Below are 23,686 nucleotides of genomic sequence, written 5' to 3' on the forward strand. Positions count from 1 at the left end.
CTGTGTTGTGGAAAATTAGCAGAGCTTGTGTTATCATTGTAAGAGGGTTAAGGTCAATTTGTAGAGGATGGAAATTGTATTTTCAAATTGCAAATTACTGGTATTTTAGTAAAATAAATTTCTTATTTTGTATTTTATTTGAAAACATTTGATGAGCAAGTATTTGTAATTTGAAACAAGATACTTTTTGATGTAATTATGCCCATCTCTGCCTGTCCACATCCTTGGTGAGGTGTCCCCTTTAGTTTCCTCTCTTGTCTGAGGCGCGCATGCTTTGTCTTTCTGTCAGTGAAGCGGATTATTATGCAGATGTTGCAACCTTTGTTTTTGCCAGGCTGAGTGTGACGGGCTACAATGTCAATGCTACTCACAGACAGAAACACAGAATGAGCAGTTGGCTGTATGTCGGTTGTAAAGTGACATTTTACTCCACCTGTCTGCGCCCATGTCAGAATGACATGAATACATTTTGCCTTATTTCCAGCCCAGTCTCAAGGATATAGTGTTGGCAATTAACATTTCTGCAAACCACTTATACGTTCACATTTGTAAGTATCATAGGTTGTCTGCCATACTGACATTTCTTCAAAACGTGTCATATCAGGTTCACATTACGTGTTTATGACATGACATTCATATTAGACCATGGAAGGGTTGGTGGTGGAGAGTACTGTAGGCTGCCAAGCCAGTGACCGCAGTTCAGGAGTGTGTTTCAACATCTGTAAGTGGCACCGCTGGATAATTTTAAGGAGACCGTGGGAAAATTTCCAGTTGTGTTTGTGGTGACAAAAAACAGGTAATTTAAGCCATAACATGATGTTTTTCTAACCCTTACCAAGTGGTTTGCGTTTCAATAGTTTTTCTGATGATTGTGTTGCTGATTTCTAATCCAGACAGCAACAGTTTGTGAACTTAGGACCATTACTCCAAGTTTCAATCTGTCTTCCTCAAAGGGGATAAACAAGGTACAAAATTAGTTTGTAACTGTAATTAGTTTGAGTTACACAAATGTACATAAGGCTGAAGTGATGAACATCACTCAAGGGGAGTTCAATATGTGTGTTATAATGCTGAGCTGAAAATCTGCCTTTGTTTTTAATACCTCAAAGAAAATACATTGAATTTGGCCAGAGTGTAATGGATACAGTCTGGGGCATGAATAATTACCTAGGTGCTGAGCAGACCCAAATCTCGTCTCAAGTGCAGAGCAAAACCACTCCCTGCGTATTCAAAAAAAACCCCACTGAACAATAAAGAAGCTTGTTTGGCTCTCTCAGTTTGCCTTGTTAAAATTAACTCTAAATAATGGATGGGTTCATGTCATTCCCCGAGGCAAAAGTCATTTTATGATTCACCTGCAAAACGGACCCCGTGGAACGCCGCGGTGCATCGCTAACAACGACTGTACATTGTTTGTCTTTTATTTCCTCGCAGGCAATTTCATTCCTCACCCCGCTGGCGGTGATATTTGTGGTGAAGATCATCCAGAGGACAGACAAGACGGAGATCAAAGAAGCATGTTTAGGTAGGTGGAGCCAATTTCTTGAAATGTCACACATTTGTTGCAATCTAGCCTATGAGATGTCTTAAAATGACAGCATATGCGTCATGTGCATTTGTTGGAGTTTTTAATAACCTCCTCCTGGAAGGTTAATGCAGAGTCACTTTATTTTGCTTAATGTTGCAGATCTTTCACTTCGGTGACTTAGTGTAACAGCCAACATGCAACCACACCAGTTAATCTTAATCACACAAGCCACGAGGATTTGCACCCATTTAAAATTTCACGCCTTTTGTTTAATTTTCAAACATCTGGGCATTTCTCTAACACTGGTTTTCATTTCCAACCCGTTTGCCATTCCCCCCACGGGTTGAGAGGCCCGCAGAGGCTTTGGCACATCAGAGAGCATTAAGAAAGTTTAACACAAATCCAATTAAAGAGACACACAGAGATGAATCGGGCGGAGAGAGGGTGGCTCAGTGCATCAGCGTTAAGATTACACCGCTGTGTAGAACTTAACAGCCCCATTACCGCCTGCAGAGAAGCACTTCTGCAGGGGTTATGGCCGTACAGGAAAACAACATCATTCAGAAGAACAAAGAATTCAAAATGAGCACATTATTCTGACGAGCTTCTACATGATCATACTTCTGAATATGACTTTGAACCAATGCTACCTCTAGACCTAATAAGAGAGAGAGATCATAAAAGCTTTAATTTTTTTTTTGGCTTGGTGTGCAGTTTAAAAGAAGCTTCTTTTTAACCACCAACTCACCTATTTATTTTTCATGCCGAGCTAAAATCACAGAAAAGCAGCAGGCCCCACACTCCTCATTTATTGAGTTCAAAGTTGTCCCTGAGGGTCCTCTAATACTGAATTCATGAATCAAAATTTCAAACAGATATAATTGAGCCGGCATAAATTACGCAAGCGAGTCAGATTTTCACCAATGGGACCTGGTTTTGCTAATATTGTGCATTTATTGTTTGATAGAGCGCTGCGATCACATCGCATCTTCACTTCTCTTTGGCGTAAAGACAACACAATGTTCTCTTTGTAGAGTTGTCTAATAATCCTTTATCATTCCCAAAACACTGCAGCTTAATTGTGTGATTATCTATCAGTCATATTATAATGCAACAATTCTTTTGATTTGCTTTTATTTTCCGAAAGACTGCACGCTAAGATGAGTCTGTGGTGATTATTTTTTATTTTGGTTACAAAGCATGAAGGATATTATTCATAAACTGAGTGTGAGCTCTCATAGCGTGCAGCCACTTTATTATTTGGTGTGTGTGGAGGGAGTAATCCTCCAGTTAGTCAGACAATGAGGCGGCGTTTGTTTGGTCCCTGCTAATTTGGTTTAATGAGTTTAAATATCCTAGTATGTTTAGCTTTACACTACTGGGCCATCCTGCTGCTGAATGACGAGGGCTTTGGTGAAGTGTTGGCACTATAACTGTCTTCACTCAATAGCGCTATTATTTTTCCTGAAATTACTGCAATCACTAAACCCCGGGGTAAGTACAAAACCAATTTTGGGTGACCAGAGGCACAAGCAAAGTCCTAAAGCAGCACAGACCAATCACAGCCAGACACAAAGAGGGTATTCAGACCATCCGTCCTGAGTTATCTGATGACAAGTGGACAGCTTCAAAACCATCGGTTCACACTTGGCATTAAATGCATCTCCACATGCGGCTCTCGCCTCCCTGCTCTATATGCAAATTAGCAAGTACATCACTGGAACAAACAGAACAAACAAATGTTTTTTACACAAAGAAAGAAACATATTCATGCATAAGATTTGCCAAATTAACCAGATGGCTCAAATAGTTTAGAGCTTTTGTAGACAGCATTTTTATAATGCTGTCTACAAAAGTTTATTTGTAGTAGTTTATAAAGATTTTTAAAGGATGTCTGAGGATTTTCTCCACAGGCGTCAAAACTGTTGCCATTATTAGTTGCTGTTGACTATATTTATAAATATATATGTTAATAAAATGTTGTCTTCGCTCATAAAGTTAGTATAAAGGCTAAACTGTTAAATGTTGGGAGGTAAGACACACTTGAGACATGGAAACAGACAGGCTGGTACAGTGATGCCGCAACAAACTGACACAAGGACAGAAACAACTTAATGTTGTGCATTTAATGCCGAATTTACAAGAAGGCATGAATGATTTAGAATTTGCCATAGCCGTTTCACAAAAGTTTGTTATGTTTCTCTTCACAACACAACTCTTAAAATCATACTAATGGTTAAGGGAGTCTGGGGATATTGCTTACTAGTTCAGCGCTTAGTTGAAACAGTTTGAACACAAACATCTGCTGCTAACGTTGGCTAAGACATTAACATCGGTTAAGAGAGCCCACACAGGTAATTTACATTACAGTGAACCACATGGAAATCAGGCAGTGTATAAGCCATTCTGCACGTTGGTGTGGCTTCTTCTCGTTTTACAGAGGACATCAGTTGAGTAGGCGGTCCTTCAGAGTGGCCCAGGACACATGTGCCTACACACTACCAAAGGAACGTGGTCACATGCGGCCAAGACCACCTCTGAATGTGGTCTGAGTGGTCCAATCTCAAATGCGTCCTCAATGTGCCTTGGAAGTGTTCACACTAGTACTTAAAGCTGACCACTTGTGATCAGATCACACAGGATGCATGTTGATACCAAGGGTGAACAGCCTTTATCAGGAGTAGGAATGCAGTGTCAAGGCATGAATACACAATCCACAGGCTTACTGTATATTAGCCCAAATATGCCACAAGGTCCGAGCATCTCTCTTTTACGAGTTACTATGATCAGACACGCTACTCCAGCTAACTGGCAGAAACTGGCACATCCGCCTTCAGGAGTTTCACACACAGGCGTAAGTGCAAATAAATGGACTGCCAAAATTATGACAGTGCTGCTGTCGGCTTCGAGCCAGCACAAGAGTTAATTAATACTTTAACGATCATCAGCAAACTTCCCAAGGCTGGACTGTACAGTAAATGAGACAATGCGATAGTTTTATACAGTAAGTGCTAAGCCTTGTCTGAAGGGAACACATTGCAATTTAATGTCCCAATTTTTCAACTGGTCAAACAGAACATGTCTCATTTTGGGCTTTTTTATGTGATCTGCACACAGTTTGCCCAAATTAACAAGCTGTTAAATAACATTGACACTGTGCTGCTCTCTGCCGCTCAGGAAGATAATACATTTGAGCTCTGGCGACACGGGGTGATTTCAATTGACCTGCGGACTACTGGGATTAAGCTATGCGGGCAGGAACTCTGGCTAATGATGAGCCCTGGTGGTTTGCTTCAGTGCTAATCAAATGAATGTAACGTTACAGAGCAATACCTACCTGTGAACTAACAGCAGCCCTCCTGCCTTCCATTACTAAGGTTGGACCAAGCTGTAATTGCTTTACAGTCAGATAGGATCTAAGTAGGTTAATTCTACCACCACCAATGTGGGAGGACTTTTCTCTACCAGTTGAATATCTACCTATTTGTCTATATTCTAGAGCACAGTAACCCCATCTGTAACATCACAACCCTTTGACTGTGGTCTGAAAGTCTCTTATGCAATGTGTTCATGATCTCATAATGTCTGCGAGACCCTCCTCAAGGATTTGGGATAGGGCCTGTTTGTCCACCACTGGTCCAGAATGAAATACCTCAGCAACATTTGCATGAATCACCATGCAACATGTTGCTTGCATTTACAGACATTCATGGTGCCCAGAGGGCAAAGGCTAGTGACTTTTGAGAATATCCTGACTTTTCCTCTAGTGCCACCACGAGGTTCACATTTGTAACTTTGATAACATTTGGATGGATTGCCATGGAAACATCCACGTTTCCCTCAGGACGAATTGTAATACAGTACCTTTGGTGATTCCCTGACTTTCAATTCAATTTCAATTTGTTCAGTGCCTTGGTTAATAACTGAATAATTGCACTGCTTCATTCCCATCAACCTCTGCTTTACTTTGTGTTTAAACTGGCAAATGTAGACATGCTAAAACATCATCAACATGTTTGCATCTTTAATGTTAGCATTTAGCTCAAAAGACCACTGTGCCGATGAAGCCGAGTGTGTGCACCACAGGAGCAATTTGCAAAAAGTCAGAGCTTCGTTTCATTTGGCTGCACAAACGACTTCCAATGCATTAATATACGTGTTTCTCTCTCTCTCTGAAACTTACGTCGAACAGCTGCTAGCTGCTGTCGCTGTTTAGAAATCATGAGCGGTTTCACTCATAAATCCTGACAGCCATCTGTCCAGCTGCAAGGGAAGTTCCCATGAACTTAATTGGCTGTTTTATTTGTACATTGTGTCAGAAGAGAGGGCACCCTGCAACAACCTGTACTGCACTGATCATAATTTTTCCCCACAGCGTTTCTGTGACTGTTAGTTACACTGAAAATGTTTGTCTGTATCACATTTCAACAAAGATGCCTGTTTGACTGTGTGTGGCAATCTTCCCTCTCCAGCTGTGTCCCTGGCACTCGCCCTGAACGGAGTCTTCACAAATACAATCAAGCTGATCGTTGGCAGGTACGCTAAACAAATTGATGGCTCTGTCTCTATCTAGCGATGCTACATGTGAATGTGAATCTGAATCTCACATTTTTCAGCTTTGGCTTGAATCTTTTGACGAACAAACTGAATTCTTTCTGCTCGTGTTTTTGATTTTCAGACCCAGGCCTGATTACTTCCAGCGTTGTTTCCCTGACGGACAAGTGAATGTGAAGATGCTGTGCACCGGGGATCCAGATCTAGTCTCCGAGGGACGCAAGAGTTTCCCCAGCAGCCATTCCTCCTGTGAGTGCCAATAATCAGTCGGGGCAGATCGCTGCCAGCGCTTGCAACACAACGCCAAAAGACATCATACTCACACAATGACTCATTAAAACTGCATGCAACTGTAGCTATTTATTCAGTGTGATTTTGATTCTTTGAGCACGTCCGTATCCACGTCCACGTCCATGTCGTCTGACTGGGCGAGGACTGCACAAGGTTTTCACTTCATTTTAAAGTGATGACTTTGTTGCTTCCTCTGTTCAAAGGTAATTAGAACTTAAAACTCATCCTGATGCAGCTTGTCGAGATGCTCGTGGGTTTGGTCGCCTGAGTCGAGCATATTCAATCTTCTTCAACTTGTGTAAGAATGATTTGCGGATGCACGCCTGCTGTTTCCAGCTTCATCTCACCTCCTGCTGTGCAGACCAACGCGGGCCACCGGACTTCTTTTCAACCATGTTCGTTTCCAAGCTGTTTTTCCTTTGGCGGCTGGTTAAATAATTCACATGTTTTTCTGTTGTCCAGCAGATGAATGTTCAGTGGTATGTGGGCCACACAGATGTTGACTCAGTATTATATGGTGCATCGCCCATCGAGAGATTGCTTTTGAGAAGATACCTTGAAAACAAAACTTAATTACCTTGCTGCCACTGAGCACTGAACATTCTTTTCTCTCTTTCTCCTACGACTGTGTGACTCAGAAAAGTCCACCCACCGTGAATTGCTTACGCTGTAATTACACTGAACCTGCTGCTATCTGTTATTTAAAATGAAAAATATATCTTCATCTTCCAGTAAGCTGTAACCATGATGGTGGCAGGCTTGATTTTCAAATAGTTTGCTTTGCTTTATTACATTTCCACTGTAGATGCACATTCACACGGTAATTGCAAAAAGTAGTGCAGGAATGTTTACATAAGCATTTAAATGTGACAGGTTGAAAAGAAAGAAATGGTATTTTATATTCTAATTAATCTGAAAATGTTACGTGTGAGTTCAGGGAGAAGTATTGCTCGGACGTGGAGGTCGTGTGTGTGTGTGTAAGAAACAAAATTGTGAAATGGCTTGTGAATGTGGCCAATTTCCATCCTGCTGTGAGTGTGACTGCCTTAAACTCGTCTACAAAAGGCTTGAAATCAAACATTGGGATTAATTGGTCTGCCCGTGTAAAAGCAACACAGCAAGATACTTTCACGGATAAGATGGCGTAGATAGTGAAAATGCATTTAATGTTAAAGACGGCTGTAATTTCATGGTTCTTTCTGATTTAAAATTTTAGCACATCGCACTTTAGAGCTTCTCAGACACCTGCTTTAAGAAAGAAATGCTTTGAAGTGCTGCCTGTATCCCATTAGAAATGGCAGCGAGGGACATTGCTCTGTAATTCACTGCCGTGCTGTGTATGGATTACATTCATCTGTGAGACAGCTCTAATAGCCTTATGTTGTTGCTCTGTGAGTGGGAAAGTGATTGAGAGAAGCGCGCGACAGGGACACAGGGAGCACCCATATGCCTGCACGTCTTGCAAGCAGAAGAAATCCAATTTCCTGTCTGTGTCCCTTTCCACCAGGACAACGCTTGTTGGAGCGCGCTTAAGTTAGAGATTTAACCCAGACGAATGTCAGGGGATAGGGTTAGGAAGATGGCAAGAGTGAATGCAGCCATATTCAAAGTGGCATCTGGACGTAATGCAACATCATTTCTGGCTGGTATGAAACTGGAAAGACAGGTCGAAAAACCGTGTTGCATTCAAAGACTGTTCCCTGTCCCACAGGGGTGTAACATAATCTGCATGGTAAAAATAAGACCGAAACTAATCCATCAGAATCAGCCAGGACAAAAATAAAAATCCAGGCTTTAGTGTTTGATGACAGTTATTTTTTAAAGCGCACAAACTATTATTGCATTTCAAAGTTTTTAAAGCCGCTCGGGTTCTCTGTGATTTGATTTACTCTCTTCACCTCAAAGCAAAGTAACAGAAAGTGGAGGAGACAGGTCCCAGAAAGAGAAACACAAACAGATAAATACCAACTCCCTTGAACCCACTGCACTGATATAGACACAGCGGTACAGCAAGCAGGCCCGAAAGCAATAGCCCTAAATGATCTCCTCCTTATTCGTATTCATCTCACCATCCCCCCTTGTGCTTATTAAGCCATTAGTTATGATAAATGAATACACACTTAAAAATAATAATGAATCCTGTGAGAGCGAACTAATCACATCTTCGAATCTACACAAAGCTTCTTTCACTTATGCACGACTATCTATCATAAATTAACCATAGCTTGGAATGTCCATCACATAACCTCAATTAGAGCTCTGCTAACTGTGCTCCCATGTGTTTCCTATAACCCACTCAGGCACATTTCAGTTCGTACGAGTGTCCGAAGAGGTTGAGGAACAGCTTGTGTAGGAGTGCTGTGGCAATTATAAAGAGCCAATAATGAGTTCCTGTTGGGCTTTTGTATGTTAATGGTGGAAACTGACTCAGTGCCTAAGTGGCTGGTTAATATGCATCACTTCTGATGAGAGGGAGAGGGGTGTCACGCTGGTCCCTGCAGGGGTCAGAGGTCAAATTGAGAGAGGGAGATGACTGGGAGGTAGAAAACAGAGCCGCTAGCTGCAGTTCAACGATAGATATTTCAACAGTAGGTAAAGGGGAGAAAGTTAAAGAGACATGAAGTACCAAAATCATTAGACTTTGCAGAGGTTTTGACCAGAGCATGACTCCACTCTTTGAATCCCCAGCCAACCTGTGGAGTTTGAAACAACACTTATCTGCTATAAAAGATCTCCTCCGTGGGTTCACCTGTCAGAAACATTCCAGGCTCAACAGAAGAAGTTTACTGTGGCTTCCGATTCACATCCCCTTTCATCACCTGTTCCTTCATGCTTCAAACCTCATCTTAACATGGCTCAGAGCCTACAGTCAAAGTAGCTGCTCTGTGGGGCTGTACCTGGGCACAGTGGTGCTCAGCAACATGGCTACCGCTAGCAGCCTGGCTACAGTTCAAAACAGATAAACAACAGAAAGAAACCCAATTTGATCTAGAAATCCTGATCTCAGTGCGATGAAGAGGCAGCGTTAAATGTCCGGTTTTATTAATAAGTGGGCAGGTTTCGCTACTGGAATGAATGCTGGTGTTTTACTGTTTGGTAAGGTCCAGTGGTAAGGGGAAATACATATCAGCAGGGGAACAGACTCTGACGCAACACCGGCGCTCTCCATCGAGTGAATGCCCGTCTGTTCATTTTTGTTTTACCCCAGTTTCTAATGTGCATCATCATTTACTGAGCCATCTCACCGTACAAAAACCATTTCATTTGAGCATTTTTATACTTCGTCACCTAAAGACCTACCTTTTCAAAAGGCTTTCCAGTAGAAAACTCCTCATAAAACCAACCAAACTGTCTTACAAGGCAGAGTATCACCTTCCATGTAGGTCAAATACACAAATGATTGAAAAAGTGTGCACTCAGACCATGGGCCGAAACAGTCACAGAGCTTGCTGAAGCATGCACTGCTACGTCCTGCAGAACCACACCCAAGTTTTTAGGGAGCCCCATTTAACAGCAAAGAGAACAACTCCCACGATCCCATGCTCCTTCACAACATCGTGAAACTATGTCTTTTGTTTTCATTATTTTGATTGAGAGACGCCTAGTAGTAGTATCCATAAAGTAGCTGAGGCCGATGGGAATGTCACCAGTTTTGAAGGATTTCTGCTTAAATCAAAGTATTGGTCAAATTAAAGTTCTGACTTGATGATGGCGCTAGATTAAAAGTCAACAAAGTCATTATAATTTATTCTGAGCAGAGCATAAATATCTGTACCAGTTGTCATGGAAGTGCATCCAACATTTGTTGAGATATTTCACTCAAAACTCGAATTGGATTTTAGTGCAGGAATGTTAGTCGAGTATAAGAATAAATTGTGCAACACTTTAAAGTATGTTAGACCCCTGACGACTTAGTCACTTTCAATTTATCATACTGCTCTACCCAAGACATCCATCTTACTTTTTTTTATCTTTTCATTTCTCGTCACCACTGTGTTCACAGTTCTGCCGTGCTCACAGAAATACCTACCTCTTCTGAAACTTGCATTCACACTTGGCTCCCCTTCACTTGCAACCTCTGAACAAACCTCGTGTTTGTTTGAAGATGAAAAACAATCGCCCTGCACTCATCACTCTCATAAGCCATCTTTGTTTTGTCTCAGGAGGATTACTCTTCAAGGCTTTTTAAATGCATCACGCGGATTCATTACTGAGTTGTTTTTTTCACTTTGTTGGCCTCCTCTCTGTCCTCTGGCCTTTCTGGGACTCCTGCTGCCTCTCGGGGAGCATGCTGAAGTTGTTATCAGGTACACATAGTACTCATTGTATCACCCTGCACATATATTGACTTGGTTAATTATGCTGCTGTAATTTGTAGTTTGTGTGTCTCTGTGGGTGTAGATGCGCGTGAGCGACACGTACTTGCCGTCCCCACTCATGTATTATGCAAAGAATCAAAGCTTTTTATATTAGTGTAATCCTTAAGATGTTGACTCACTGTGTCTGCAAACATATCATTTGTCTGTGTGCAGAGTGGAAATAAACCATGCACATTTACTGCTACAATATTATTCATTTTTCTTTTATTCATATCTGTGTCACAAATCTAAAAATAAATCAACAGACCAACAGAATAGCTGGTAGAATATTGTAAACAGTTTCATTTACAGTTACTTTCTGTTCTTCTGTCTGGATTAACACTGATTGCTGGATTCACATTGTGCACTGTCCTCACAACAAAGAAGAGAAGGAAGGAAAGGAAGGAAAACCACAATAAGCAATGTATAAATATGCATTTATCTCTGCGTTTGAAGTTAATCGCTGGATCACCTCAAGAGCAACTGTAAGACGTGAGAGCAGGTGCATCGAAAAACGTGTGATATTGTTATGTAAAACTGCAGCGAGTTCTCCCAAGTTTAAAGTGTTCAGTCAGCAGACTGAGTCAGTGGTTCATGGATAATTTAGTTCCATCTATCCGAATGAGTAATGTAATCATCTTAGCTATGGTTAAAGCTATTAAAATGAATGGTGTGAGCTGCTGTGTGATTGGAAATGACAAGAGGTTGTCCAGAAGTGAGATGGATGGGTGTTGGGGGATGCTGAGGATCTCTCATGGCTTGTTCGTGACCTCTGAACAGAAGGATTGGACTGATGAACTGAGACAAAAATAATGTCTTGTTTTCTATTCAACCCATGCGGTGCACTTTGTGGGTGATGATGACGACTATGTGCAGGATTTTATATACCACAGGGTGCTAATTAATTTTTTAGCATATTTCATATCTTCCCTGCTCTCCATATGGATTGATTTAACTGGCTGAATTTATTAACTTGATTCATCCTGCCCTCGGTGAATTTAGTTTCCAAATGGCTATCAACTAGTGGCAACTTTAAATCTTAAGCTATTAAAAAGGACCCATTGGCCAAATTTGATCTTGCAACCTTAAAACACCATATGTTCTCTCGCAGGTGAGGTTGTATAACCACCCAAGAGGCCAATACAGTCGGCAACATGAGCTTGCAATTTGTGTTCAGTTTGCTTAACATCAAATGTAGCCTGTTCATGTTAACTGTACAGGTGTCAATCAGAGATGTTGGTGTACTGTTTTTAGCCATTGCTACATTTTGCGCTCTGTGGATGATCAACTATTTTGGTCCAGAATAAAAATACCTCAATGACGATCGGATGTATTGGTATGAAATTATGTACAGACATTCATCGTCCCCAGAGGATGATCCCTACGCACTATTACAGTCGCTCGCTCAGTCCACTAACATGACCATCAGTTTGACATTTTTGGGTTCTGAGCAAAATGTCTGAACAACTGCTGGATGGTTTAATCTAACTTTATCTGGTGTTTCCATCAAGTGCACTACTTTTGAGTATATGTCAAAAAGGTCTAACAAATAATCCCGTTCTGTTTCACTTGTTGTACAGCATCCTAACTTGGACTCTGTGCATTTTTGCTAATCTTGTTAACTCACCCTACACATGTTAAGCCTTCCTGCATGGCCACTTTTATGCTCATACTGCTCATAAATGATAATGACATGGATACTTTGAATGCATGTAAGCACGTAACCCTGTGTTGGTTTTGCCCGATAACATTTCTAGTACAATTTATCGCATTTATCGCTAATTTTACGCTTCTGCTGTTTTACCTGTACAGCTCCAGTGTGTTTTCCAGCTTTTTCCAGTCCACCGCTCAGCTTGTTTCAGGTGCACATTTACAAGATGTGTTCTTTCATTCCCATGCAAGCCTCTACAACCTACTGTATAGTTAAAGAATGTAGCTGTGTGCACAGAACACCAGTCTTTGCAGAGATACATTAGATAGATAGATAGATAGATAGATAGATAGATAGATAGATAGATAGATAAGCAGAAATGTTTCCATGTATCCTCCTAGAGGCTATTCTTGCATTTATAGAGCCCACACACGTTTACATGAATATGTTGGCTGGGTAGCAACAACAAGAAAACATACAGTACACCATACACACCTTTGTGGAAAGCAGCCAAAATCCCACATTAGATTCAGTCCTGCTCAAGTGCTCAAAACCGGACTCAATTTTAAGGCAGAAATGCAATAAAGCAAGAACATTATATCATTTCCAGTTATTTCCATACCTTTTTTTTTTTTTTTTTCCCAATATCTGCCTATGCCAGCCAGCTAATATATCGGTGTGAATTTCCTAATGGAAAATGCGGACTTCTTAATGCAGCCAGACTCTTCTCCCTGACAGCAGGACGGCCACGGAAACAGCTGGATTTCTTATCTCTGCCCTTTTCCCCCATTGTCCCTTCTCTCTCTTTCTCTCTCTCTCTCTCTCTCTACAGGCAACACACGTGTCCTGCTGTCTTTAGTATTCTCGGCCAGGTTCTGGCTTGAGTGACAAATGGGCAGCTGATGGGTGCTGATGGGTGCTGTTTGGCCTGCTGCGGCAGTAAACTAATGACCCTGTCTCAGCGACACATTTTACGGCTCCATCACACAACCTTTAATTCGTACGATTACACCGCCACTGTTTCTCTCTCACGATCCAGCATCAGCTAAGACACAGACCACCCTGAGCAGAGCATGGCCTGCAGCCACAGCAGGGCTTTTGCTTTCACTGTGACCTCAAGCTCTCAGGTCAGAGGTGGACCTGAGCAGAGGAGAGCTGCTGGACAACATTAAAATATTTATGAATGTATCAGCTCCATACTAATCTTGACATGTGGTGTCATTTGGGACTGACATAGTCTCTCTCTTATCTCAGTTAGGCAGTGTTTGCCTAGAAACCAGTCATAGAGAATCTAATTTTGTACCGTGGGTTGACTCAGGGATGCAAACTGATGCCACACACAAAAGAATGCAAGAGTATGCACATCGCAAAGTTAGTCTCCTTCAGTGTGTGGGTTGTGCATAGTACAGCTGTGTAGATCTGGCTGTTTGTTTGCTTTCAGCCACCTGTCACACACAGATTTAGTACAGAGGTATATCCCTAACAGCCTGTTATATCCCTCAGTGAGCTTACCTGCGAGTAGGTGGCAGTGGACATGCTGCAAATCTCCCATCTGCTTTCTTCACAAAGGAATCTGTTTAAAATATATTTTTTTACCTTTAGGTTTTCAGTATGTCGTTGATTTTATTATTTGCACTGTCACCTGTTGCACACTTGTCCATCATGTGTCACAGTTTGATTCCACAGCCACAGAGAGGATGAGAGTCTCTTATCTGAATGCTTGACAGCCCTCTCTTCTTGCCTCCTAGTTGCATTCTCTGGTCTTGGCTTCACTTCCTTCTACCTGGCGGGCAAGCTGCAGTGTTTTACGGATCAGGGTAGAGGGCGTAGCTGGCGTCTCTGCGCCATGGTGCTGCCTCTCTACAGCGCTATGATGATCGCTTTATCCCGGACCTGCGACTACAAACACCACTGGCAAGGTCGGTGACAGCTCCGACTCATGAATATGAGTTTCCTGCAACAATCACAATTAGTGTGAACTAAAAGCTGCGTCTTCTAGACTTACACAGTGTTAAATCTGCTGGTGTCAGCCTGAGAGGGATTGCTGTGCGGAAGTCTGTTTCCATTACACCTGGCTCTGGGCATCTTTATAATTACTATACAGACACATTTATAAGGAAAGCTGGGGGTGATTACTGTTATCACATTTTTATCTTAATCAGCATGCCTGACAAGTCAAGGAAGGCTTAAAAAAAGCTGGACAGCTTGCTTATTTGCCAACAGACTGAAAATTGTGTCTTATGAGGCTGTTTTCTGTCAGCTAAAGAATAATGCTCACATGACAGTGAGGTACCAATTAATTGAGCAGCCTTGGAAGAAAAATTACAATTACAAGCTTCAATGTTTCATATCTGTTCTGAAAGAAATAGAATGAGACTTGGGGGGGATGGAGGGAAGGGAATGCATATGTGGGTGGGGGTGTGGGAGAGAAAACATGGTAACATGATGACAGCTCTGTCATATGGTGTTAATTAGTTTTAGAGAGCCATATGTTCCTGGAGAGCAGAGCAGGTCTTTTAAAAAACAGGATTTTATTTACATCAAAAATAACCATACACATACAAACACATACATACGTAGTAGTTAGATATAGCAGTGACATGTAACACTTTACAATAAGGGACACAAAATTCTGAGTAGGCACTTGATATCTGATGAATGGTTGATAAGTAGTTCCCTTATAATTACTAATGGAGGACTATAGATAATAGTTAGTAACTGATGTTTCCACTCTGACTGCATCCTCTGTCTCACCCAGCCAAGAAAACTCTCCACCATCACCATCGACATATATCCCTTTGCTGGCTTAAAAAAGGGTTGCCACCTCTGCATCACATGTCCGTAGCTTGAAACAAAGTTAGCCTGCCAGCTGTACTGAGAAACTAACTAAGAAAATCCAAATAATGACGACACGATTGAGAGAAAAACCAGCAGCCCGCAGAAAAAGAAACACTGCTGCCACCAATGTAACTGAGCATCTTGGGTTCACCTAAATGGATAGGACTTAATCATGACTTCACCAGTCGTCTTCGTTCCTGATTCTTTCTTCCCTCATTTCTTAACTAACTAATCATTAGCTAGGTCTACTCTATTATTTGGATTAGGAGTTCCTCATGAACTAATGGTTAACTAGCAGCCAGTTCCTAATTTGTTCAATGCAAGCTGACCACTCTCCCAGTCCTCTTAGTATTTCTTAGCTTTACACATACTTTTCCTCCACCCTCTCCCCAGTAGACTGTTAGTAAGCAGCAATGGTGCAGCCCATTAAACATGAAGGGCCCCAATCTGCACTTGGTGTAAACACAAGCTGGGAGCCCCCATTAGCCAGGCTGCTGAGCCATGCTGGATGGATACTAATATTCTCACCATCCCTTTGCACTTTGAAGGTGCACTCTCTCCTCTAAGGGGGGATAGGGCTGGGCTTCCAATCACTGTCTCAATGAGGCCACCGAACTAATATATTGCATCAAGTCACAGTCTATTAAATTCAGCTGACAGGAGTCGATGAAACAATCACAGAGCAAGCTCATGCATTGTTTAGCTTCTCAACGGTGGAAATCGATGTTGTATCATAGTTCATTTCACCCAGAAGGAGAAAATAAAGGCAGTTTGGTGAGACCTGTGAAGAAATATGATTTTGATGTTATGGAAACCTCTACTTCAGCTGCTGTGGCCACCAGCTGGCCATGTCATTTTGATCTATACCCACCAATATAGGCTTGATATTCACCACGGCACTGCGATATTATATGATGCATTATAGCTTAAAGGGGACCTGGTTTAATAAGAAACTCTTCAGCATAGATGACAAAGTGACAGAGACAGCTTGTCCAGAGGCGAGTTAGCCCTGTGCTCAGCAGAACAGATTCATCTCTTAGCCTTTCAGTTTACTTCCATCACACTCTTAACTAGCCGGGAATGATGAATGCTCACTGGAACGCTCTTGCACATAAATGGCTAATTGACTGAGAGCGGGTGTTATTTTTCTTCCTCCTCACAGGCTTAAATTAACCAAGATGCATACCTTAAAATATATGTGTTTTTGTGACTTTGCAGACGCCGTTGTTGGAGGAGTGATCGGCTTGCTGTTTGCCTATATCTGCTATCGCCAGCACTACCCACCCTTCCTGCACATGGACTGCCACCTGCCTTACGCCAGTCTGGCTGCCGCCGCCCACACACCCTCGCATCCCCAGGATGACCCGCAGCCCACTGACAATGCCACCACCCTCCCCCTGGAGGGCTTGACTGAAGGGCCAGTATGACTAGTGGCCACCACCGAGACTCCCCCCAACACCCTAACCAAGCCTCCGAGCCCACCTCTCTCTTCTCAGTGACTGACTGAGAACTGTATACATTCCAGTGGACAGTAATACACCTCACCCACTCATTCCTGTTAGAAACCAGTCTCGGTGACACCTACATTCTTTTGTGTTTATTATTTTTATATCTGGTTCTTGCTCAGCAGCCGTGAAAGTCTATATTTAGATGTGATGTATGAGAAGAACCTACGAATATGGGACATCACCGCTGAGAGTGAAGAGAGGAAAACATGTTTAAAAACCTGAGGAAACAAGTCTTACTAATGGGTGTGGAGGAAGATGAAAATATTGCCAGTTTTTGCTGGAATCTTTTGCATAATGAGAAATGTGTCAGACAGGTTGTTTAATGCTGGAGTTTACTGAACATTCGGCTGTTACAGGATTAGGGCAGCAAATAGGGGGTGGACCCCGAGAAATCCCATGAAATGTCACAGCAATTAAACCATGAAATCAAAGCAGTTAAACTATTGGGATATGTTATGTTAAACAATTAAAAAACAATTATGGGATTTGATAGCGACTAGTGCCAGAATCCAACAACATTCTATGTGTTTTAGTTAGACTTTTAGATGCACCCTGCAGTTCAGAGGGCACCAATGTGTTGGATTTAGACTCGGAGCACTGCTCTAGGTTCACATCTCCTCGTTTTTCAATAATATTTGGTTGTCAATAGCAACATTATGCCACATACAGAGCTTATACACTCTTGGAGAAAAGCACTGGTCCATGCCGATGACAATTTCCAGTGTTCCCTAACCCTGCTATTCTACATTCACAGCTTTTTTATTACTATAATTCTCCTTGGGCTTGAATATTTATGCAACCCTGCATATATCACCATTTCCCCATTCCTCTTCCCCGCCTTGTCACCATCCTACTTCCCAGAGGTTGCACGGGGATATGAACCCAAATTGAGTGCAATCAATAACTGGCAGGTGGGAATGCCTCAGCGGAAGTGTGTCTGGACAGGCGCAAACTCTAATCTGATCCTGCATTAATTCTCATTATGGGAGGTCAGCCGCTGCTCCTTATGAGCACATTAGGACTATATGAGGTGCCCCACGGACTGCTCAAGCATCGCAAATGGCTTTCACATCCCACTCCAGCCCCACAAATAGACAATCTGGCATTCAGGAGATGACAGGCCTGAACCCTGGACGGCGATTTTGATGTATTATTCATTCCTAAATGTTCCATTATTTATTAATATTTCCAGCCTTAATTTGAGGGACAGCATGTTGAAACAGAGAATACACCAAAGATTTGTTTTCATTTTTTCCTGCTTGGGTTGTATGCGCCCTGTTAGGCTTTATTAAAAGCGATGACACATAGCCAGATTACTGGGTCCCAATCATCAACAAAGCAATTTGTAGCCTTTTACAAGTTTTGTTCGAAATTACAGATAATTTTGTCGCCTAGGTTACTGTGTCTTTTTATGCCATTGCTGTGACATTATTGGGAAGGTGCAATCTCTGTTTACCTCTTACCGTACCCAGCTGAAAAGAAAAAAAAGGCAAAGATGCTATATTTGCACTGAAAAGTGAATACTGGAAAACACATCAAAAGAGCATGATATGAAATGAACAGCAAGCCAAATGTAAAAGGTTATTTTGTAATTTTATTATCTCCTCAGTGTGTGAGTCAAGCCTGTTTGTGCATTTGTCTGACAAAAGTCTTTGTGAAGAGAGCAGCAGATGAAACAGACAAGGAAAGCTTCTCCAATCAGACACAATTATGCCTCTATCACTAATGCAACCCATTGGCAGCTTCTCTACACAGTGTGTGTATGTGTGCAGGTTTTTGAAAAGGCCTATCCCACACTGATGCAATACAGGATGAAACTGTGGAAGAACAAACCTTTCACCAGGGGGGAAAAAGGCGCTCGACTCTGCACATCAGACTCTGTGACGGGACTTGACGAGACTCTGAGAGCTGACTGAGGAGAAACCTGTGACCCTCTCAGGCCTGTGACTGTGAGATTTTTAACATCTTGAGGCAGATTTGGAGACAAAATGATTGTGACACACGTTCATGACGTTCTATAGACCTGCATTCGCCTGACTTGGCAGCCTGATGTTTGTACTTTGTCATTTTGTTTGGTACAGTGCATATTGGAAAAAACGTTGTTGAGAAGTTTTGTCTGTAAGAGTATTTTTTGCTTTATCAACATTTTAGTTCCCCACTTTCCTTCAAATCATTCCATAATTTGTTTTAATTTGGTGCTATAGATAGTTTTTTAGCGGTAGGTGTCACTTTTTTCAAACGCTGGATGTGTCATTTTGAAATAAACGTTCAATAATTTTCTACAGAGAAAGAAAAAAAATGAATATAATTCATATGTCTTAATAAGATGCACAAGGGCAACCAGTGGTGGATATTTTTTTTCAATCATTTCACCTTCCCAAGGACTGATGGGAGAAAAGCATATGAAAAAATATTAAAGAATAATGAATAATTAACAATTATAATGAATAGATGTCTGAAGAAAAAAGTGTAAGACTTAAGAATCTTTGTTCATGGCATGCCAGTTCCATTTGTGAGAAAAGACTTTTCTATGAATAAGCATGTCTGGCCTTGAGAACTATTTGAGCTGTGTTTTGCTGTTTATATTTATGTACAATAAAGGACTGCAGCTGTGTAAAAATGTGTCCATGAACAGAAGAAAGGAGCCTAATGTATCTTGTCAAAGTGTGATCGTTGGAGCCTATGTTTGTTGCTGCGATGGGAACGTGCCGCTTCACTTGGATTCACCACTTCAGTGGAAACAAATCAAGGATTTAAGGAGGTTTATATGGAAAATGTCCTCCCTGTACTCAGAACATAGATATTATTAAATGATTCTTTATATGCAAAAGAACAATCTCACATTATGCAGCGGCAGACGTTTGTATAATGAGATATATCCCAAGTTCAGTTCAATGAATTCATGCTTCAACAGACCTGCTGTCATATCGCACATTGCTACTGAGGCAGTTGAGTGTATGTGTGTGAATGTAACTCTGTTTTAAGTGTGCGTTGTGCTTTTCTGCATCACTTGTGTTGCACTCTTGTTTAGGGAGTTTCCAATAAATGTGTGTATGCTTAAGACTGCAGGGAAATGTTTTCTTCCAAGAAATGTGTTTCAATTATACTACTTCTTTTAAGCATCATGTTAGCGCTCATCATGTGCTGTAGAAACGTAAAAGTATTTAGAGTGGCGTTTTTAAAGGCCCTATTTAGACCTGATATTAACATCCATCCTTAGTGATCTGATCACAAGTTGACAGCTGACAACCGGACACAATGATTTTCACACAAAGAACAAAATATCTTCATGTATAACGGTTGCCGAATTAAAAAGAAGACCCAAACAATTACGAATTTGTAAGAAACAAGATTTTGCAAAGTTGATGAAAGTGTCTCCGAACTCAACAACCCACAAATTAGCAATTTTGTTAAGGCTGTCTGGGGACTTTCTCCACGGGCCAAAAAGGTAATTTACCTAACCTAATTTATATAGCGCCTTTAAAAACAGAGTTTACAAAGTGCTTTGACAATCAGGCATTAAAACAGGCAAAATCACAGAAAAAGAAAGGGAAAAAATTGTAATAAATAAAGATACCACCAAATATATTGCATTTAATAACAAAAAAACATCAGGCACTGATATGTAGTTTTACCACTTATATCGAGATTATTGCTTTAGCTCCACATCAGACTCGGTGACATTAACGTTGAAATTGTGATTTGATTTTAAATTGTCACTTGTCAACATACTGGATTGTACTCTCAATGCATTAGCCTATGAGGTATCTGTGCAACAACAACACCTACTTTCAAATCTGCAAATAATATGGTTGGAAAAAGTCAATCTGAAGGGCTGAAAATATAATCTCTGGATGCATCTATCCATCCAGCCGTTTAACCCTCGTGGCCTTGTTATTCACACAAAGGCACCACTGATCAATAAGGTTGTTGCTCCAGACAGCTGCCCTCTTCAGCTGATAGAAACCTTTTGACTGATGTCTGGTAACAGCCCATCTAGTCAGACCCAGGAGTGCTGCAGCAACCTTTGGAACAAGTTTCCCTGCTGGGAAAGTCTTGCACAACCTGAAAGATCCTCATTTCAACTCACACTTGTGAAAACATAGCTCCAAATATCTGATCCATGAGGTAAAATAAGTATATGATCTGATTTTGAGCTTTTGTAATTTCAATTCGGTTTGTGTTTCCAAACAACTGTCCAGAAGTCCTTCTGCACCTGGCAAATTTAACTTCATTTAGAGTTGACAGTGATTTGTTAAAATGGCCTTATAACTCCTGAGAGTCTGAGCGCAGAGGTTAGGTGTATTGTAGTTTCAGGGCACACTGAGGATTCACACAGTAAAGCAACCGACAGCAAGCGTTGCTCCTGAGCAACTCTCACATCGAAACCTAAGAAACCACGTGTTGTGAGATTATGTGTGCTATTGAGCTAAATTATGCACAAATCACAGCTCTTGTTTCGCATTGCAGAAGATTAATATCTGACACAGCAAAGAGCTGCCTGTCAGTCGCACCTTTGTTTACCTTGGAAATAGAAGAGATGGTTTCCTTTCAGTATGTGCATGATTAGAGTGCTCAATCAAAGGCGAGTGTGTCATTCCTCGACACATCCATATTCTTTTCCTGTCAAGGGCAGCTCGTTGCGTCTGGGTGAGCACAGCCATTATAGCAGTCAAATCAACCTGAATCTAATGCATCAACAGTCAGCTGGCATCTAATATCACTTAACATTGCGGTACCCTTCAAGACGCTGCGCATAATGTTTTCAAGGGGTACTTAAATAGAGATTTCATGAACCTGTGGTTACATTAGTTTACACCATGAGGAAACCGTTAACATGGTAATAAGAAATTTTAAAGCTGACAAAATACTGAATGGTGGTGTACATCAGATCAAACTTTATCAGAGCATATCTATAAAACAATACAAGACACACATTTGAACCTTTATACATTTTTCATAGGGTATGCAGGTAACACTAGCTAAATTTGATAACAGGGATATTTGATAAAAAAATTTAAAAAAAGGAATGGAATTCACATGAAGCATCACATTTATCACTTCAAAACATGTTGAAATCCTGGTTGGTCCGTCCATTTTGAAGTTTGTCACAACTAACTAACCTCAGACTCATTTGGTTACAGGAGCGAGGAAGCAACTTTTGGTTTTGTGTCTGAAATTCCCAACAGCAGCAAGTGGTGATGTAGCCACTTCAATGGACTGTTTCATTACAGCACAAGCTTTAAATAATTAAGACTTTTTTTCTCCCCTACTTGTCTAATTTGGTATCCTTTTTTTTGACAAAATGCAACATTTCTGAATAATGAATATAACTGAATCCTGAAGCATGCGGCAAAAAAAGGAGTCATCAGATCGTCTCGTTAATTATGGATCAACCAAGGAATGTGAGACTCATTTGTTAGAAGTCTCTTCTGTGGAGCTGTAACCGATATCGGCGAAACGGAAAATATGTGTTTCAGCTGAACTATCTGGGCCTTCATGGAGGTCAAAATAGTCGCAACGAAAATTTCTTGTCAAGTGGATATGCCATTCACATATTTGGATTGCTAGAGGCACATAATGACTCTTTCTGAATTTTTACTCTGCGATAAAACATCTGATTCAGATCTTCTCAAAACATGCCGTAGGTGCAGATTTCCATTAGGAGGTTTTGTACGGGGTTACTGAAAGCATCAACAAAACAATATGTGTTGAATTAAATATTATCTGGGTTAAAAAAAAAAAAAGGCTCTCCGTGCACAATATTTTACATTATCATAAGAACTGTGTGTATGTAAGCTAGCATGCACAGTAAACCTCCAACTCAGCCTGAATCACAACCCGAAGAGGCAACTGACATTCATAATAGATCAATAGCAATGAGCAGACAGCTGTAGATGTACCTTGCGTGCTCCTGTAAATTCCTCCGGGTACTGTGCTATATCGCAGAACTCACTGATTTCTGTCATGTCTGTCTCATTAATACGCAAACCACAAGTCTGTCAAAGTGCAACATTCAGTATAAACCCACAACGAGGGGGTCTGGGGAATTGTTGGCAAAGTGAGTGGCAGGCTCGCTCTCTTGTTTCTTAAATGCTAAGTAGTGATTGCACTCTTGTTTGGCTCAGTCAGAGGGGGGAAATTGATCCACACCATTCAGATACATGGCATAGTCAAAAAGTCAGCAAACATCCTTGAATGGAAGAATGGAGGCTTTGTCACAAGGGAATCGCGTCAAATAATGAGAAGGGGGCTGAGAAACTTTAAGAACTACTCCTTTCTTGTGCACAGTCAACTTTATGCAACACTGAAAAGAAGCTTTCTTTTCACTCTGCTGTGTAGATTCCTTGACATTATGTTTCACGGTTTGATTGTTCAATACCTCACCTTAGAAATAAAAAACTTGAATTTCGTGGATGTCAGTCAAGAAACGTTTTTATGTCTAGAAGGTCGAGGTTGCTGTTGTTTTGCTTCTTATCGAAGGCTGGTTTGGTTTCAGCCATTATCCCGGGCTTTATGAGTAAAAAATGTATGTGTTGTGGAGAGATGTTTCGCCATTCTGGAACTTGTTTGTATTACGCTGCCAAACAACAAGCCAAGGTGAGATCTGAATAAAAGCTTGTGTAACTCCCTCTTAAAATTGCAATCCTTGCATCTCTGCATCCCCCTTTGACATCACTTTGTTGCCTAATCTGCTTCAACTATTATCAGAAGAAACACAATTTTATTCTATTACATTCTACTACCTTCACACTGCCTCTGCCCTGTCTGATTTACTCCCACTTCATCTGTTGTTGATTTTACTCCCACGCTTTTCCTTTCAGAGGGAAAACAGACCTGTATGTGTGTGTTCATGCGAAAACATGAATCCTGAAATGACTTCATGTAAAATTAATTACCGCTCTATGAAGGGCATGCTATGTTTTCCTTAGATGGTAACACACAACAGGCGACATTA

General features: G+C 41.2%; 1 protein-coding gene across 1 annotated transcript in view; it reads left to right on the forward strand.

Annotated features, from left to right (window-relative positions):
- Positions 1–19,789, forward strand: part of plpp4 (phospholipid phosphatase 4) — a 73,314-nt gene extending 53,525 nt beyond the window's left edge. Inside the window, exons 4-8 of the mRNA XM_084375970.1 lie at positions 1,435–1,525; positions 6,001–6,064; positions 6,207–6,331; positions 14,131–14,301; positions 16,439–19,789. Of these exons, the coding sequence (XP_084232096.1) occupies positions 1,435–1,525; positions 6,001–6,064; positions 6,207–6,331; positions 14,131–14,301; positions 16,439–16,647 (660 nt within the window). The 3' untranslated portion in view covers positions 16,648–19,789. The remainder of the gene's footprint in view (positions 1–1,434; positions 1,526–6,000; positions 6,065–6,206; positions 6,332–14,130; positions 14,302–16,438) is intronic.
- Positions 19,790–23,686: the final 3,897 nt, after the last annotated feature.

Source organism: Pagrus pagrus (genome assembly GCF_965226575.1).
Source record: "Pagrus pagrus genome assembly, chromosome: 15".
In the NCBI taxonomy this organism is placed as follows: Eukaryota; Metazoa; Chordata; class Actinopteri; order Spariformes; family Sparidae; genus Pagrus; species Pagrus pagrus.